This window comes from Artibeus jamaicensis, unplaced genomic scaffold (genome assembly GCF_021234435.1).
Source record: "Artibeus jamaicensis isolate MK-2021 breed Jamaican fruit bat unplaced genomic scaffold, CSHL_Jam_final contig_490, whole genome shotgun sequence".
NCBI classification, from domain to species: Eukaryota; Metazoa; Chordata; class Mammalia; order Chiroptera; family Phyllostomidae; genus Artibeus; species Artibeus jamaicensis.
Window position 1 is genome coordinate 8,008,001 of NW_026521861.1, and position 20,341 is coordinate 8,028,341.

A 20,341-nucleotide genomic window follows, 5' to 3' on the forward strand; every position below is an offset into this window, starting at 1 on the left:
GATGCCTATTGATAGCTGGGTCATATGTATTTAGGGTTTTTTCATCATGTTTGATTTTTGAGTTAAAGTTAAATACCACCACTGAAATAAATGCCTTTAGTATAATCTTTACTATAGAACTCACTACAAGCCAGAGTTTTAAGCATCAGGCCATCATTTCAAGCTACATTTGATTGTGAGGAAATTAAATTGAAGACAAACCCATAGAGTCCACTTTATAGTGACTGGCTTATTTTGGTTATTGAATAGTCAAGATCATTTTAATGAATCCTGGAAGTCTGAAGAGCTGTCTGTAGAATGATACCACCAAAGGCCTGGATGGATAAATTTTCTGGTTTGCCTATATTAAGTTTATGCTTTTCTCCCCCTTAAAGGCAACTCTGATTAATAAACAGCACTAAGAATTAGTTTCTAGTTTAATGCAAAACAGATGTTGTTAAACCACTTGGGGTTGGGATCTTTTAATATTAAGTACTAATTCCCAAATAGGCCAAGTGCTTTTGGTGGGAGGTCCAGACAGACTGGCGTCAAAGGCTTTAGTAAACTTGCTGCCTAAATTGAGACCACCACTATATACCAGACATCCCCTTTTGCAAAATTGTTCCTGTGTCTCTTCACCTTTGGTTCCTTCTGTTCTCTAGACATCGCTGATAATAAGTTTGTTCAACAATTATTTTATACTATAAAAAGTAATCACTTTTCCTCTGTTAGTTTTTTAAGTGCCTATATACTAGATTACTAATGTTCTTTTTTTTTTTTTTCCTCTTTGGCAGAGGAGATTGAAGTGGATGTTGAAAGCACAGAGTTCTCCCATGGAGAAGTGGACAATATCAGTACCACCAGCATCAGTGACATTGATGACCACAGCAGCCTGCAGAGTATTGGGAGTGACGAGGGTTACTCCAGTGCCAGTGTCAAACTTTCTTTCACTTCCTAGAACCCAGCATGATATAACAGTGCAGGGCAAAACATTCACTGGGCCAATTCAATCCAAACAATCTCTTAAATTGGGTTCATGATGCAGTCTCCTCTTTAAAACTAAACTAAACAAAATCATACTTGAACAAAAAGGTTATAAAGACCTCTTTTTAAGCAAATACTTAGCAAAAGCGGGGTAGAGCCTCCCCAGCAGAACAAATATTCATAATATTTATTTTTGAAAATCACAATTTCTAATGGCAGCAGAAAACTTCCGTGAAATTTTCTTGATTTGATTTGGTTGATTTGAAATTGGAAATTCCATTCTTTTTTTCTTTTCTAGTTTGCTCCTAGTATATTGTGTAGACATATTTAAGGATGGGATTATGAACCCTTCCTGAGCTTTATGGTCCTAAAAACAAAATCAAATCTCTAGTGATGACAAGACAAGATAATCAGGCATTAATCTTGCATAGCTAAAGAGCTATTAATACTCAACCTGGGCCAGCTTATCACAAGCCTGTGGATGATCAATTCTTTAATTAAAAAAATAAATAAAAGCTCATTTCATGCTCTGCAAAAGGAGAGACTCCCATGAAGCCTTTTGAAAGGGATCATCATGCAGCTCAGCTTTCTGTTGGATTCCATGCTAAGCAAGCTAACCTTATCCTGCCTTGTTAGCACTAGGGCACCAACCCAACCGCCAGCTCCACAGTTAGCCACCCTTTAGGCCCTTGGGCAGCATGGGGGCAGTCCATGCATGACAGCCTCTACCACACAGGGCCTGTGCATTTGGATCGAGGGGCCAGAAGGGGAAGTTCCACGTGCCTCTTTGTCTGCGTGGGCCAGAAGAGTTGTGCACGCAGATTAGCAGGCCAAGGTCTGAGCCACGGCAGCATTTTTATTTCAGATTTTTGATAACTGTTTGTATGTGTTGAAAACCAAAATGACATCTTTTTAAAGCTTGTCCATAAAAAACATAGATGTCTTTTGTAGTGGAAAAACGTGGGAAAAAATCGTCTATTTTGATGCAGCATTTGATAATGATAAAACACCTCACACCTCACTCTTTATAGTGCACAAAGTGAATGAGGTTTGGGCTAGGTAGAAAAAAGGTCAGTGCTGTTTTTGTTTTCTTTTATAATCATTATCTTTTACCAGCTTTTAACCATTTCATATCTATAGTAGACACACTATCATAGTTAACATAGTTAAGTTCCACATTTGTCTCATTTTAATGTAAAGATTTGCTTCCGGTTTTCTACAGGCAGGCAGTCTCTCTCCTTCCTTACAGTCCCACTGTGCAGGTGCTATGGTTGCTCTTATTAATATTTTCATACATGTTATTTTAAGCAAAATTTCTAGCCTGCACTTTGATGTCATGTATTCCCTTTGTCTTTCAAATTCCCAAGTTTTCCCTTGCTCTCTCCTCTCTCTCTTACCCCAGGAAGCCTTCTTGGAGACTTTACCCCCTGGCTCTTTGAACTTTGTATACTTTAAATAATTTAACTACCCTTAATTACTTAAAAAAAAAGCTTTATGATTTTCATAACTTATTGCTGATTTTAATGGGTTGTTAATTTCAGTCCTGTAGTTTTATTTTGTTTAGCTAGGGCTGGGCAAGGAAAAAGAAAATAAAGACAACCTTATTTAGCAGTGCAGTTGAGTTGTGTGTGTAATGTCAGACTATCCTTTGTAAAGTAGCACTTTAACAGCTTTCACTGCTTCTGTATATGAAGTGTACCATCTTGATCATACACAATGCCTCAGCATATACTTACTTGTTCTTGTGCTCTTCCTGTGCCTCCAGAGAATTTATCCTTGATTGTGCTATGTTTGAGTGAAAGAAATTCTTTGAAGTAGATGTGTGAAAAACTGCATGCCTTTAGAAGCCCATTATTAGAACTTGCTACTTCAGGTGCTGGAGACTTAAGGAAAAACATAAATTCATTTCTGTGGCCCAGGTAAATTATTTCTGGTTTCATTTAAAATTGCTCTTGGCTGGGTCAAAATATTGCTCTGTATATTGTAGTTGCTTACTTTGACTTTCCCAAGTAAGACAGTTTGAAGACTCTGCTAAGTACCATGGAAAGTAAACAGAAGCCAGTGACTAAGCTTCCATTTTGTTATTCCCATGGCATTCACTTGCATCACTTGCCTCGGGCTGGAATTTGGGACTCCATTCAGGTGAACTTGAGGTGCTGCCATTTTGTTGTATGTGTATTGGATGGTGGGCTGAGGAGCCTTTGTCACACACCTAGAGTACCTATTTCAACTGCCCCCTAAATTACTCCTTCCCTGGGTTTGTTTTACTTGGGGGAGGGGAGGTGGATTGTATGAGTAAGAAGTATTAATTTTTTAAAAGACAAATCGACTTTGAAGATACAAAAGTTAATTGCAAGAAATAAAAATTGTGAACGAAGAATACCTGAGTGCTTTTTGTACCACCCTTCTCTATGAAGGAAAAAAATACAAACAAGCATCCACACTTCGAGAGGCAACTGTTATCGACATGTCTGTGTTGATACTACTTCAGTAGTCCAGAATTAATGGCAGTTTGAATCTTTGCCAGTTCTAGAACTGAAACAGGTGCTTTTCTGATTGATAACTCTTCCTAACATAACTGCACATGGTTTATTGTGTGTGGTAATCTTTAACTGCTTCAGGTAGGACACACAGCCATTTGTCACTTATCTGTTCTCCAAATATCATTTTTAAGGGATCCCTTTGGTAGCACATACTCACATTGAAAACAAGTCTGAAGTTCCTGTTTAGTCCCAACTGACCTGACCTAAGGTATCCTGTATGTAAAACACCTGAGTGATGATGGTACAGGTAAATCCTGTCTCAGCGCATGTTACCAAAGATTCAGATGATGTCATTGTTAGTTTCTGATTAGAAAAGGCTGTAACTCCGCCAGTGACCATGATAGCTTTTAGGATTATGAAGGCATTTTTAGTGATGATTATTGAGGCAAAGCTCCACACAGCTTCCTGGGTCATTTCCAATGAGAAAATTGTTTAGCCCCTTAGGGGAGGTTTTCTGCTAAGTTTTTCTTTTACTTGGAGCAACTAGCTGCCTTTTTCTTTCACCCTCCACCGAAAAAATTTCATACTCTCTACCAAAAACAGCATAATATGGTAAGAACAAGGGTTTTGGTCACTTTAATTCTCAGTTCTAGTATTTGTTAAGGACCCTGGGCAAGTTACTTAATTTCTTCATGGAGACTGTTTTTCCTGAAAAGTTGTGATAAATACTACCTCTATCTCAAAAGGTTGTAAGGATTAAAATTGATACGCGTAAATTACTACCCCCTCTTCAGTCTAGGAGTTTGTAGCACCAAAATGGTATTAAGAGGTATGTACTTCTCTACTTCCTCTGATGAATGCAATCTTCTAATCTCCCCATCCTTGATCATGAGTTTTAGTTACTCTGACTGTAGGTCTTGCAGAGGACTTTCTATTAAATAAAATGGTTCGTTTTCACAAAATTCCATGGCAGGTTATACTTTGTAAGAAGTCAAGTTTGATGTCGTATAGAATTTTTTAAATAAAGCCTTTATAAGATTGATCGGTGTTAGTGATTCCCTGATCTTTCTAAAAGAGGGGAGCTTGAGTGTGTCATTCACTAATAGTAACCATTGCATAATTGAATGCTCCAGTTAATATTTAGTGCTCATCTTGCGGGGGGGGGCGGCGGGCGGGGGCGGGAATCTTCCTGTCTCATATACCAGATCTAACAGCAAACCAGTTTTCTTGTGGAATACATCTGATTCTTTTAATCAGTCAATATAATTCAAAATACATGTACCGGCTGACAACTTACTTCTTGGTTCTGTTTTACCTTTATACAGAATCATACATTAACAAGGGAAATGGCTTTAAATGGAGCTCTTTTAAAATAACCAGCTAATTTCCTAGAATTTTGTAATTTTTTTTCATTTCCTCAATCTCTGAGCTATGGAAGAACACTTAAAGTCTGTATTGATAGGGTAATATTGGGTTAGCCAAAAAGTCCTTTTACTGTCTGTAAAATAAGACACATTTTTTTCATTTTCACCAATAACTTTATTGATTTGGGTATTGTGTGTTGGCTATCTCCCGCTATTGGCTTCTAGTTGTGTAGAGGCCATTGGTGCTCTGAACATCTTCTAATGCCTAAGACAGCTCAAGAGCAAAGATTTGGCCAAAATGTCAACAGTACCAAGAAACTTCGCAAACCACTGTTGACATGTTCCATTAGTCACAGCACTTTCCCCAAACAGTGCACAAATCTTTTTCCCCATTTCAGTTGCATTTTTGCCTTTCTTGAAATAAGCAAAATATGCCAAAACTGTTGTGTATTTTCTTTCATCTTCAATATTAAAATGGCTGCACAAAAAATTGCCAATTTTGATTTTTTTAAACACGCTGATGTGACAGCTATCACAATACATTCTTACAAAATTGTTTCAACTGAAGTTAAAGACAGTTAAGCACCTACATGGCTATTGTATTGAAAAACTAAAACTTTTTGGCCAGCCCAATACCTGGGACATTTATTTTAGATTTTCAAACCAAGACCCAGAATAGCACTGTGAAAACAAAACCTAAGTAAAACATCTATAAAGTGTATATAAATACTACAAATTTAAGTCATTGGTTTCTTCCAAATTACCAGCTTCATCACACTTTGAAAGCTAGGCCAACTAAACCTGACAGTACTTTAGGAGGGCAAAACTGGGCAAAAGGAACCAAAGGGATCCTGCTTCCTGCATACTTTGGAGCAAGAACAACTGGACAATTACCATCTATTAAAGACTACCCTAGCTGCGGCTCTCAGGCTTCAACTCCAAGGACTAAAGAGTCAAGCGTTTTCTCCAAGCCTAAATTCTTTGTTTCTCTGGTCAGAAATGCACTGCACTTTGCTAAAATGAGTACAGGGCTTGAAATGGGGCCAGGGCGGGGAGGGAATAAAAAGCATATCAGTTTCACTGAGAAAGGGAAATCATGAGCCAGCAATCGACTTTTGGCCTCAAGCTGAAAAAGAGCTCTTCAAACAAAAGGCAAACCTTTTCTCATAATGAGTATAACCCTGGCTTCAGCTGTGCTCTTAAAAAAGACTGAGGATACAAATTATAATTTTAATACATCCAGTAACTTAAGTCTGCTCTGGTTTCATAAAAATGAACTGGTGAGGTGTTTGGTGGAAGTAAATTACCAGTTTTTATTTCCTGGGAACTGAAAGATAAGTATCTGTAATTAGATATTTTTAGCTAGTTGAGCTGTCAAGTACCACAAGCCCAGTGTTACTCTCAGATCTGCTTTGCTGCCCTCCAAGGCCACATAAGAACCACCTCTGTGTGTGTAAGCTGAAAGGCAGAAAAGGCTATTGAAGAACTTCACAGAAACCTACTACTATCCATCTTATGCTTTCTTTTAACATTTATTTTCGGCCAGGCCAAAACAAATTCTTAGTATGTCAATATTGGTTTCTGAACCTAAGAACATACGTATACACACATACGCTTTTTAAATATAGTATAAGAAGATTCCATTACTTGGGTTTCTGTTCAACTACTGTATTACCTGTTACTTTGCCTGCTATGCTCTTCTCCACTGCAGTAAAAATTGAGTTTAGCTTGCAACTCAAAAATCCTAAAGAATATTCACATTTACTTATAAATTACCATTTATAGTAATTGGTTGCTTCATAGTATATTTTAACACAAATTGATCAGGTATTTATTGAACTCTAAATTTAGATTTTAACTAAAACCTTGGTTTTAATATTTGTTTAATATCCAAATTAAGGCAGAGTAAAAGCAAAGCTTTAAAAATATTAGCTGAATTTGCAAATGATTATGTCACCTTTTATAATTACAATCTACAGACACAATTTACAAAAAAAAACAGTAACTTTCCTTTGTTATCTGGTTTGCCTTTTTTAAAAAAATTTATTTTTAGAGGAGACGAGAAAGAGCAGGAGAGAAAGCTCAATGTGTGGTTGTCTCTCATGTGTCCCCTACTGGGGACCTGGCCTGCAACCCAGGCATGTACCAACTGAGAACCAAACCAGCGACCCTTTGCTTCATAGGCCTGTGCTCAATCCATTGAGCTACACCAGCCAGGCTCCTTTGCTTTATTAAAGGTGAACACACTCAAGTTAAAATTGCACTGTGAAGGAAACATGGGACACCCTTGTGTGAAAAACAAGGTTTTTTAAAAATGAGTTACAGTAAACAGATGCATTTCATTTTAATGCCTGGTCTTCATAATTGGGCTAAGAAAACTGCCACTAAAGGTAATTTTTCCTTCATCTCAAAAATTAAGATGATTACAATAGCTTTATTAACTCAGAATATCACAATGGCAGAGTAAACCTACTTTTGCCCACACTTGTATTTACTCCAAAATGTGGATCTCAGCCAGGAATGCACATCAGAATCACCTGTGGAGTGACAGCTATACCTAAGCTTAGGTCTGGAGTAGTACCGAGGAAGCCCTATTTTAAAACAAGTATAACCGGTACTCCCTTCACATTAAGAATTGTGCCCTAAGATATTGTAATATAAAATTCTTAAACTTTACTAGCATATACTACTTAAGTTTGGTAACTGGACATTTCAGTAATGTTTACAATTAGGGGCCATAAATTGTAAGCAATGGGTATTACTCATTTTAATATGAATTACTGTTCAGATTAAGGAAGAAGATCAGAAATTCACCACTACCACTCTGCACAGTAACAGCCAACACTTCTATAATGCTTACCATATGCCAGGTACTCTATCTACTAAGCACTTACACATATTAACTTAATGAGCAGAATTATTCATTTTACAGCTGAGAAAACTGAAGCAGCAAGGAGTTAGGCACACAGGTAATAAGGGGGCCAGGATGCAAACACAGCAGTCTGGCTCAAATCCTTGCTAACATGACCTTTCTACATGTTAATTTTAAAAGCATGTTATCTGTGATTAATACAAATTTTATTTTTAAAAATACATATATTGGAGGGGAAGGGAAAGAGAGAGGGAGAGAAACATCAATGTGTGGTTGCCTCTCATATGCCCCCCACTGGGGACTGGGTCCACAACCCAGGCATTGTGTCCTGACTGGGAATTGAACCATGACACTCCGGTTCACAGCCCATGCTCAATCCACTGAGCTACACCAGCCAGGGCGATTTATACAATTTTAAATTGTTTATTTGGGGGTAGTAGGACTGTTCCTTCCTTGAACTCTTCAGTAACACAATGAAATGTCAAGTTTTGAAAAGACGCATGCAATCATAGCTACTTGGGGGCCCTAAGTGACTAACCATTGCATCTGTCAATTACCAAGCTTGTCTAGTCTCATTTCTTAACAGAACCCTAAATTTTGTAACAAACTTCTTAAGACCAGGTGTAATAGTTGGTTTCAGAACACTGAGAGCTTAACCACCTTCATTTGAAAGATACTACTGGTATCATGAGATGCTTCTCATTAAGCATCTTCTCAACTTTAACACAAGACAGGTACTCTATCACCCCAGGCATCCTAACTTTTTAGTCCAGAGACACTATCATCCTGACACCTAAGTCTTTGACACAAAGACTCCTGATCTCAATGTGTATATATGCCTACCTTTTTTTAAAATGTCATAGAATATGATCACCTTTACTCCTTCTTGTCCTACTGCAAAGCCCTCCAAAAAAATTAATATGCAGAAAAGGTCCATAGGGTCAAACAAGGTACAAGTCTCAACACATAAGCACCAGGTGAATGGCAATCATACTAAAATAATTTCACCTAAACCCATTTTGTGTGGTCACTCAGTTATGCCAAATGTTTGTCCTGTGCTTTTTAAATAAAAGGGTTCCATTGCAATCCTTCAAAGATATTACTGATTATTAGTGTATTACAACTAGTAACAAGAACATCAGTATTATTTAATAAGTTTTTCAGGCTAAGTGGCCTATTTTTTTACTGTAAGTTGGACCTTGTATTTAAAACACACTTCACCTTTGATTCTATCCCTGTGACCATAAGTTAAAGGAAGTAAAAATCTCCTGGGTTGGGAGGTGCAGGAGCATGATGAAAAATTCTGCCTCTCACCACTATCCTCCTGAAAGTTTCAACTTAACAAAAAATGAAAATTCATGAAAAAAAATTCTCCCTTTTATCAAAAATTTACCAACTCTATACAAAGTTCAAGTCCTTGAAATAAAACTGATTTAAAAAAAAAACTGATTTAACCTTTAGAATCCAATTTCTTACATCTAAATGGAAGAGGAATACAAAGGATTTATTGAAATCTTTATCATACTCATTCTCTTCTGTGGAAATGATGTATGCAAGTATACTGAGGCTTAATTATTATCAATGCTGGCAGCTAAGCCTTTACCTTTCTGAGGACACACCCTGAAGATTTTAAAAACATTTTATTTAATAAAAGTTAAACATACAAAAACTGAAATTAACACATCCTAAAAAATCACCATCTTCCATTAATAGGAAGATCCTTTGCTACGCATATATTTGGCTTAAACTCAACTCAGGATAACTGTGATGTTCACTTACACCAGGAAATGCTGACAACTTGATCTAGTTAACAAAAATTCCAAATTCAGCTAACATGAACATAATGTACAGGGGAAATTATGGTCAGATTAATGCACAAGAAATACAGTAAATTTTTAATGATGAAACATTCAGTACTCTTGTTCATTAATTTAGCCTTGCTTTATGTTTTTTTTGTTTTTTTACAAAAATAGTATCTACACTGTATACAGGGCTGGCTATACATCAGCTTTTTGTTTTCTCATATAAACATTTCACATCCAAAAAAATGATACCACTACCGTAAGTGAAAAACCAACACAGGAAAAAGAGCAAATGTATAAAAAAGAGGTGGGGGGGAGGGGGAGAAAGACATTAGAAAAGGCAGCTGGTCCTAAATGTGGTTTCTTACATAAAACTAAAACTTAATGAAAAGAATAAAAGGGCTGGATCAATTTTAGAGATGGCTTGGGAAACAAGTTAAAAAGGAAAAACCTCAAAACAGACTTTGCCATTTAGAAATTAATCTATTTTTAGGTTTAACTGGCCAATAGCTAAATTTAAGATAAGGAAAAAAATGATCTCTGTAGAAGTTTGGTGTTTTGCCTTGATGTTCCACTGAATTGCTAGAATATGTGGCAAGTTCAAAGGTTTTGAAAGTTCCAGGTTAGGACTTTACAAAAAACATATGCCATCAGGTTAAGTGGGGGCGATATTAGGAAGATCAACAATTCATTAAGTGCTTTATTTAAGCAGCATCTTTCTAGAAGAGTTGCTCTACCCAACAAACTGAGGAAACTGTGGTGGTGGTGGTGGTGGTAGTAATGAAGAAAGTTAAATGAATAGCAATGATCAAATATGCAATTTCTTCAAGTTTCATTCTATTGAAGTCAAACAATGACAAGGTATCTTCCTTACTCATCTAACAAATAATTTACCTTTAGAAAAATATAAGGATAAAAAGGTAAATGTAAAGCCCTGCAGAGATGAAATCCAACAGTTTTTCTGATTATTGAGGCATCAAATGCCTGACATTGTATTTAGAGGTATCTTGATACTGTGTCATAGGTTTATCAGCAATTCCACAAGTTCCTACTCCAACTTTGCCAGTTACGCTCTCAGGTGAAGCAAAAATACTCCTCTTTACCTAGGGGAAACAAAATAGAAATCACTCTTGATTAGTTTTGGAAACAGTAAAAATTGCAAAATACACTTAGAAGGAAAAGTATATCAAGGGAACCTGAGTGCTCTTTTAAATAAAATCTACCAGTGATGTCCAATATAAGGCATGTTGACAGAGCAGGTTATGGTTCAACACATACTCCCTTCTAAGTGGTAAGAGAGCAAATAACTTTTCAAATTTTAGTTTACAGATTTAAAAAAAACCTAGATCTTTTGTAATTCTTGATATAAACTCTCATTCATAGTGTTTCTACTACAGACAGTGGCTAATGAAGATTTTTTTCAATGAGCCAAATTGAAAATTGAAGAGGATTATGAATTTAAGATCCAGTTATATATTTCTTAAAGTCTATGTACCTCTTTTTTCATTTTAAAGTTACTTTAATGACAGTTGTACTTTTCAAATTTATAAAGTATGACAAAAGGATTTACTAACCTGGCCTTTTTTGTTTTTAGAATAGGCTCTGTTGTTAAACTGCTGCCATTTCACTTTCTGGTCCTCTCGCTCCTGCTCGAGTTCTTTTATTCTCTGTGCTTTTTTCAAAGCTTTCTTCTTTTTATATTCACGCTGCTGGGCAATCATTTCTTTTCTGTGTGGAAGTAACAACTAAATGTTAACTCTTAAGATTAATAAGATGACTTCCTTGGGTATATTTAGAAGTACAAAAAAAAAAAACCCTCAGAAAACTAATAAATTTACATATTCTTCTTCCCATGAAAAAAAGGCACTAACTTCACCCAGTGCTAACAAATGTTTTTTCAAATACATAACATCCCTGGAAACTCTGAAATATAACTGTACTCTATTACCCACTGCAGATATTTCAACTATGACTTTTTATCTGATGTCTACATAGCTTTGGCCAGTTGTGTTTTACCAATGAGTGTCAACAGATGTCTAAACCTTGTACCAATTTCTAAAAATGGACAATTAGCAAGTATAATAATACGACATCTGGAAAAAGTGTACGAAGAGATTAGATGAACATAAAACTAATTTCACTTACACTGGAAGAGCACAGCAGCACAAAGGGAAATCACAGCTAACAATTCTTAAAAACTGGGGTTTCCCAAAAATAATAAATAAGATCAGAGCCCAAAGCTCTCACAATAAGTCTGTTCAGTCAACTGACTTCTCAACAAAAAAGGAAGAAAGAGGTCCGTAAAAATAGGCAATAAGCCCTGGCTGGTGTGGCTCAGTGGACTGAGCGCTGGCCTTCAAAGGGTCACCAGTTTGATTCCCAGTCAGGGCATATGCCTGGGTTGTGGGCCAGGTCCCCAGTAGGGGGTGTGCAAGAGGCAACCACACATTGATGTTTCTCTCTCTTTCTCCTCCCCTTCCTGTGTCTCTAAAAATAAGTCTTTTTTTAAAAAAAGAGGCAATAAGATCTAGATTCCTTTGAATCATATAATCATCACTATGAAGCTAAGTGTGACTTTTTACAGATATCAAAAACTAAATATAGAGATGTTATGTTGTTCTACAATCTGATTCTCTTACTGAGATGTTCAAACATTCTAATAGGCAACAATTTTCATAAATTCAAATATATTTATATAGTAACTTAAAGTTCTGAAAACTCTTGACAAATCCAAAAGACAGCCAATTGTGGCATATATGCAGAATTTAACCAAAATATTGTTAATTCTGCCTCTTGAACACTTGTCAAACTGTATACTTCACCATCTTCACTCTACTACTCCCTGGGTTCAGGCCACCATCTATACCTGGGGATTACAGCAGTGGTGGCCTTCTCTCTCCTGCCAGTGACCAATGGAAAGCCCCGATCTGATCACATCCTATCTCTTCCACCCAAAGCCCATCAGTGGCCTTCAAGCTTTTTATCATTTGGCTGCTACCTCTCTAACCACTTCTCTTGTCAAACCACCCATCCTCAAGCCCTAAGTTTTCACCATAGGAATTTCTCTGTTACCTCTGTGTTCCCACCTTATTTCCCTTTTTAAAAGTGAACATTACCAAGACTTTACTACTGGTCAAGAATAATATTGCATGCTTTACTAATGGTATTTAATCTTCACAAGCCCATCAGGTAGATACTATTGTCTCTGTTGTACAGATAAGGAAACAAGCAGCTTGTTCAAAGTCGTATCTTCTAGGTCTTTAGCTGGCTAACTCCTTTTCAGTCTCTAAAGTTTAGATGTCATTTTCTCAAAGATACTTGCTCTAATGACTAGGTGAAGTTTAGGTACCTTGTCTGTTTTGTTTCCTTAAAGTAACCACTGTGTTTTCTTCGTAACTCCTGTACTTTACTATTGAAGTTCTTCTTTAGGTATTTTGTTGTCTAGACTATAAACTTAGTCAGACTGTAGCTGGTATAGCTTAATGTATTGAGTGTGGGCTGTGAACCAAAGGGTGACTGGTTTGATTCCCAGTCAGGGCACATGTTTGGGTTGTAGGACAGGTCCTCAGTGGGGGCCACGTGAGAGACAACCACACACTGATGTTTTTCTCCTTCTCTTTCTCCCTCCTTTCCCTAACAATAAATAAAATCTTAAAAATAAAATAAAATGATAAAAATAAATAAATAAACTCAGTCAGAACAAAGCCCAAGTTGGTCTTCACTGTGGTGGAATCCCAGCATCTGGGTTAGTGATAGTATATATAGTATCTGCTTAAGAAATATTTATTAAATGCCAAAGTGGGAACCCCAATGTCCTTACCTTACCTAAGCACACAAATATAGAGAATAAATGACCTTATATTGCCAATTTTCAAAATAATGGTAAACAGTATTATCATCTTCTTACCCTAAACTAATCTGCACAGAACCTGCAGCCACCTCAAATACCTAACTGAAAGGCTAAAAAGTCACTCACTTTGACATGGGTTTGCTGCCACTGTCCTCCTTCGCCTTCCTTCCTTCCTCTACAGGCTTGAGGTTCAACAGTGGAGTCACTTCAGCATTGCCATAGCCAGCAAAGGTGATCGCAGCGGTGCCGTTTTCTTCATCTATCTCCTCAATCTCCGCTTCATAACACCTGTAAAGATATCATGGCTGTAAGCAGGTGAGTAAAGGTTTAATACTCAGCCTACAAGACTTATACTGCAGTGATTCAACAATTACATGTGTCTAAAACGAAAGTTCTATAATCAAGTAGTCCTTAGAAAAAGTTAATGCAGAAGAGTGGCTGGAGTTTGCCATCTGCTATCCTAAAAGGAAGTCCTATCAATGCTGCCAGGCATGTCAACTGAATGTGCTTTAGTCGATCGCTTTGACAAAAGATATTTCTTATAGGAGTACTTTCAGTGCATGTACTTCATAGGCATCTAACACAGCCAACCATTCACTCAATTTTCAAGTTGAGGAAAAAAGAATTTAGATTATTTTTTTATATATCCATTCATTTTTTCTCTAGTTTTCTTGAGAACATAGAGAATATGAACAGAGAAATATTAATATTTCTCTAGTTTTTTTCTCTAGAATCCTAGCCATTCTTCTGCCTCAAAACGTAATCCACAGGTAAAAATTAAACTGTATTAATTTTAACCACCCAAGAATCAAATTGGCTCTATTAACCATATTGGCTATATAGGAAGATTAAATAAAACAGGGTAGTTTAAACTGAATAAAAAATCTTACCATTGTATTTTATTATTTCATGTTATAGTTAGTTTTTTTTCTACACTTACTGTCCATCTTCACTCCAGACTGCCATACACTTGTCCCCTACTTTCCATGAATGAGTAGGCTGAGCAGAAGCAAAACAGTCTGAACTTGCAAGAGTTTCTGAAGGTTGAGTTGACAGAAGATCTTTGGTTAGTTCTATAACTTCCTAAAAAGGAAAAACAAAAACCATAACACTATTTTTATAATTCACATTGTCACCTATTTTCAACAAGCAAGTTCTTTCATTTTTTGATGACAGCTCTCTCACCATATAGCACTTATTAAGTACTCTACACATTTATTTGCAGTTCGTAACAATATTATAATGTAGGTACTGTGATTATCCCCATGTAGAAACTGAAATACAGTTATTTCATACAGTGGTGGACCTGGGATTTAAACACAGACAGCTGCCTTTCAACTTAATTAACCTTAAATACTAATAAAAATAGGATAGACTTGAGGCTTATATGGTGTATTTTTTCTAAGTGTCAATTTTAGCTATATAGATCTCTGTAAAGATAAGCAATAGTAAATTATAAAAGACTGAGCTAGAGTCAAGATCACTTTAATCTCACATCACTGTCACATATATTTCATGTAACTATTGTTTTATAGAACATACCACTATTAACTGCCTAGTCAACATGCCCCACAGCCCCCAAAGCCCCAAAACATTTGAAGCAGCCTTATTAATAACAATGTTCCTGCTCATACACATTTCTTCTAAAATACTGTAGACATATATAAAAAGCCATTAGTCTTCCTATTCATTTACTATAAAGCTTACCTCATCTGGGTAAGCAAGTTACTAGGTTATATTTAAAGTATCCCAATACCTTAATGTTAATAAGCACATTAACACAGCTTCATTTAAAAGGAAAAATAAATGTTCACACACACAGTAAGTGATATCCTTCTGTGTGGCAAATATTTTTGGTAATTCAGGCTTACATTTATTGGCTTCATTTGAAGACATTTGGCAGGGCTAGTTAAAAAAAAACATAAATAGTACAAATAATAGATCTGCTACCTATCTACTATATTTTTATGCTAATGAAGACTCATATTATGCATCATCTTACTTAAGAACCTACATACATATTTCCCACTACTGCATATAAAATACCTTCAAACATCACCGTGTATGTTTGGGGAGAAAAATGAACTCTGTACTGAGTTTTTTCTAGCTCCCATTGAAGTTTTATAAATAGTAGTTCTAGTTCAGTAGCCAAGAACATTAATTACCTCTTGCCTACGAGTGTCAATCTTCCTGGCTATTTCTGAAAAACTAGTATTTGAGCCTAAAAACGGAGGGATGTTAAATCCTTGGAGAAAAGTCAGTTTTGTTAATTTAAAAATTTTGTGGAAAAAACAAACAAACAGAAGACTCAGATTTGAATTAAAAATTTAGTAGAGTAGTATCTTTAGTAAAGTTTTATTAGGTGCCAAGTAGCCATTCAAATATCTTTTAATTTGATGTTTCTTTGCAAATAAAGCATAAAGCAAAGAACTTCCAAATAAATATAACAGGTACTATACAAAGCAGATTAAATTATCTAGTCTTGTTCTTAATTAATCACTTTTAGGGCCAGGAATGTAATCTAATGTAAGCCCGACTCAAGAACCCATACAATCTCCTGAAATGTTATACATGTTATAAAACATTTTCAGAGCACTGGACTGAAATGACTTTTTAAAAAATCTACAACATTTATCCATAGTGGTCCTTTGCCATGTTTTACATATCCCTCCCAACAAACTCTGAAGACCCTTCTGAGTTTTTTTCTTCACATGTGCATATGGACCAAAGTATCAGAGAAACTATTTTATGTATGAGGGGGTTCTTAAAGGTACATACCATTAATTACTTTTCCTCCCCCAAGTCTGAGTTCTGAAACTGCTCCTTCATTGACAGATGGGCAGCAGTTACAGTAATCGGCAATTCCAGGAAGCATCAGATGTTGTGATCTACATATCAGCAGGTCAAAAGGGATGCACTCAAGCACTCTGCTTACTGAAGGAAGGTGTTTCGGGGATGCAGAGAGCCACTGTAATATATGAGACAAGTGACTTGACCCCTGCCTCCTTTAGAACCAGTTTTATTCAGCAAAACAGCTTAATAAATTATTTTTTTAATAAATTATTTTTTTGATTATCACAGACTGCCTGGGGAGCTTGTCAGCTAGCTAGCCTAGATTTTACTATACCCATTCTTTTAAGTAAAAAAAGAAAGGCAATTAGAACTTCAGTAGATCAATTTGTTGCCTGCTGAGTAAATGTATTCTATAGGAAAACCAGTATATAAGAGATAAAAATGGAAGCCTTACTGGCAGAATGGAATGAAAAAAGTACAGAAAGAGTATTTGCCATAAATCAAAGGCCTAACAAATTCATAACCAGAATAAGTATATTCCATAAGAGGAACACAAAAAAACAAAGGAGGCCACAAACTCCATGAGTCTGAACAGACTTTTTGGCAAGTATAAAAGCCAGAATTAAACATCAATGACCTGAGATATAGCCCAGGAAGCAGAGAAAAAAAATGAAAAATTTAAAACCTGTTTTAAATAGAAGCTGTAATTGGAGACAACAATTACTAGGTAGAAGCAGATATCCAAACACTGTTCTGCATTTTATCTAATCTTAAATGTTGCTTTTTGTAGTTTTTAGTTCAAAACAGACCTAAATCTAGTAACCAAAATGAAATTTTTTTCATGCTAGTTATGAGGAAAAGAAAATGTGATCAAGTTTGGTCAGGAAAACTTTCTGTATTATATTAGTACTTGAAGTGTTAGAACTTAAGCTTATAAACCTGTGCCATCTAATAAGGTAGCCATATGTGGTTATTACACTAAATAAAATTAAAAACCCATGTTTTTTTACCTTAGCCATATTTCAAATATTCAATAGCTACATGTGCCTAGTGGCTACAACACTACATAGTAGATATAGAACATTCCCATCATTACAGAAAGTTCTATTGTACAGGGCTATTCTAAATGGTTATAGAAAGTTTTATAGATAAATGACCCCCAAGGCATTACTAACTCAGTCCTAAATAAGCCATTTATGTGCTTACTACAAGGCCTCCCACATCAGCCTCTCTCTCTACAGCACTTCCACTACAGTTTAAGTCATTACACGGCAATTCTGCCCAGGCTCTGACAATCTATTTTAGATGCATTAGAAAGACCTCATAATCATAATGCTGTTTCAACTTTCACTTGCAACTTTGCCTCCACCAGTGCCACACAGACCCTTTCTCCCAATATACACATTGCACACAATCTTTCATTTTCTTCAAAGAAAAAAATAATTGCTTTTAAAATGGTAAAAGATAACGGGGGCATGCCCAGATCTCTCTTTGAGACAAGAAGTTGGCCTATGAGTGGGAAAAAGTTTTCCCCAAATATCTTCCTTACTGACTACCACCCTGAAATCTACTGGCCTGATTTCCATATACTGAAAAGGGATCCTGTTTTCTGTGTTTTTAAAAATAAGGTACCATTGTAACTTCATGTAATTTATCCTAAATCTAGAATTTGAACCTGAAAATATTCAACATCTTAATCATGCCCAGATAAGCTCTTCCACAATCCTGAATCTGGACCCCCATGCCAAATAATTTTCATTTGTTTGAACTTCTATTATCCTTAAAATATTAATAATTTTAATGGGCAAAAGATGATAAAAGAGAAAAAGGATTACTTAAATAAGACATAGATGATCAAAGTTCTGCACTGCCTCAGTAAAGGAAGATCATCTAATCAAAACACCTTTTAAAACTTTCCAAAACATCAGGTTCAAAATTTTAAGTTCTCAAATTTGTTAAGATGAAAAGTCATATATATTTATAAATCTTATTGTGTGATGTTTTTATTAATCAACTTAGTATTGGCTTTATTTTCTTAACCACCCCCTTCTACCAGCACATATTTTTAAAAGTAGGTGTCACACCTCCTGAACTCCCGTGAGTTAAGATCCCCTGAAAGATCCCTTTCACTTAGATTCAATTTAACTTCAACAAATGTCAACAACTATACTGTAAAACCTATACTTAAGTTCAAATATTATATGTTTATGCAGAAAATAAATTTGATTTTTAGTGTTTTCAACATAAGGTGTTATCCACTAGCTTTGTCACACACTCCTGTTTTCAAAGAATCTCGTGGCATTGAAAAGAATCTTAATCAGGTTTTATTTTCCTCCTGCAATTTTAGTTACTCTTTGAACTAAACCCTTTGCCAGGTCACTACATGTAAAAGCACTCCCCACTGTAAAGCTATATGTATCTCTTCTCTAATAAATTTGACAAACTTCTAAAGTAGACTTACTTTAAGAAATTGTAAGAATACAGGACTTACATAACAAAGGACAATGTTCTACTCATTTTGATGTATGCAAACCGAGGATGCAACACTACTTCTACAAGCCATGTATTCTGTGGGAATATACACAAAAGGAGGGGTAAACACCACCTTCCAAGGGATGCTTTGGATATCCAGAGGATAAGCATATATAAATCATTGAAAAAATACAGAACTACTCTTTTTTTGAGTAATGTAACTATTAGTGTCCCCTCATACTTACTTGTAAATCTTTCTTTAGTTTTAATAAATCTTCATTTTCTCCATTTCCAGACAATGCAGCTTCAACTTGCTGGAGTTGAGCTTTGTAGCTTGCCAGCTGTTTTGCTAGATCCTCTGACATCTGGAGGGAAAAAAGGGTAAGGCCATGAAAACTGAACAAAACAAAACAAAAGCACCATAAAGAAAATAATTCCCTGTCTGCCTGAATTAACCTTACCAATTTTGCTCCCAACTCACAATTCTCTGCAGCTTAGTGTATCACCATCACCTCTACTGGTTAGTTCAGAGAAAAGCTATCTCTCTAAGCCAAACCACCAACTTCAAGGGAATGGATTCTGAATACCATAAACATGTCAGATAACTTCTATACAGAAAGAGAAACAGAAAACACTTAGTGATGAGGGGGAAAAGAAAATTTTTAATTTTCTTAAAACTCCTGTAATAAGGAAGGCACTGTGTTAGGCTCAAGTAACAGGGTTGGCATTCACCCCCACCCCCTCAAAAAGCACTAAAGCACTAATCTGTTGGAAGAGTCGAGACTCCAAATATATGCACTGAAGAATACTTCCAAAGCCAAATATAAGTCACTTTTAGATCAACCACACAAATACCTCTCTTTACACGCACTATTCAATTAATGAGTGTGTTTAGGTGTTCTTATTCGTGCAGATGAATTTCCTTCAATAAAGGAAACAGCACAAGTCCTCTCTCATTTAGATATCCCAAGAAACCTTCCTTTCACCAAATCAAAATCCTCCTCCTCCTGAGAATTTACCAGTGAATCCTTTCTCGAGGAGTAACAAACGCACAGGGTTTCAGAGGACCCTTCTCTGTCTTACAGTTCCCGTCCAACGACAGCCTGAAATCTGGAAGGGCTCCAAGGCGGCGAGAGGAAGCCGGGCTGCTCCCCCATCCACCCAAGACCTCAAAGCCCGCCACAACTTGGCCCATTATTTCAGATCTCCAAATCCAAGCATCACCTCCCTAGGAAAACGAACGCACGAAGCGATCGGACGCCCGCGAGGCCGGGACCCCACAGCCCCAAACAGGCTCCGCCCGAAACTACCGAGGTTGTCCTTCAGAGGCCTCCCGCGTCCCAACCCCACCCGACGGCTTCCACGGAATAACTAGGTTCTCCGCCACGGCCTGGAGGCTCCGACCAGGGGTGGGAAAGGAGGCCGGGGCTCCTAACACTCTCGCCGGCGCCCGGGCCTTTCCAGCGCGGCCGGCTACTCTGCCTGTGGCCTCCTACGACTGGGAAGAGACCGCGCCCGGCGAGGCCTTACTCTCTCCTTCACCGAGTTCGTTACCTTGCGTGGGGCTGGGGGCGGGGCGGCGGGAAGGGGTCGGGGCAAATGAGCCCGGGGGTAGCAGCGGCGACGGTGGCGGCAGCAGCAGGAAAAATCTCCGCGACGACAACAAGGCGACTGGTGTCGGAAGAACCCGGCCGGCGGTGAGGGGGAGGGGAGGAAAGCCGAGCACTAGCTGGAGGAAGACG

General features: G+C 37.0%; 2 protein-coding genes across 5 annotated transcripts in view; one reads left to right on the forward strand and one right to left on the reverse strand.

Moving 5' to 3' along the window:
• MXI1 (MAX interactor 1, dimerization protein) overlaps positions 1-4,488 on the forward strand; it is a 77,898-nt gene extending 73,410 nt beyond the window's left edge. For all 3 annotated transcript variants that reach the window (XM_037165596.2, XM_037165599.2, XM_037165597.2), the window contains exon 6: positions 774-4,488. In XM_037165596.2, the coding sequence (XP_037021491.1) occupies positions 774-937 (164 nt within the window). In that variant the 3' untranslated portion in view covers positions 938-4,488. The remainder of the gene's footprint in view (positions 1-773) is intronic.
• Positions 4,489-9,303: 4,815 nt separating this feature from the next.
• Positions 9,304-20,306, reverse strand: SMNDC1 (survival motor neuron domain containing 1). Of its 2 annotated transcripts, none has more exons than XM_037165593.2 (6): positions 20,154-20,306; positions 18,845-18,964; positions 14,275-14,417; positions 13,461-13,622; positions 11,059-11,212; positions 9,304-10,587 (listed from the first exon to the last, which is right to left on the reverse strand). In XM_037165593.2, exons 2-6 carry the CDS (start codon positions 18,962-18,964, stop codon positions 10,450-10,452), a joined length of 717 nt encoding a protein of 238 aa, XP_037021488.1. In that variant the 5' UTR covers positions 20,154-20,306; the 3' UTR covers positions 9,304-10,449. The 2 variants fall into 2 exon arrangements, with proteins under 2 accessions (XP_037021488.1, XP_037021489.1); XM_037165594.2 differs by lacking the exon at positions 20,154-20,306 and adding an exon at positions 16,113-16,302 and having other exon boundaries at positions 18,845-18,931.
• Between the last annotated feature and the right edge of the window lie 35 nt (positions 20,307-20,341).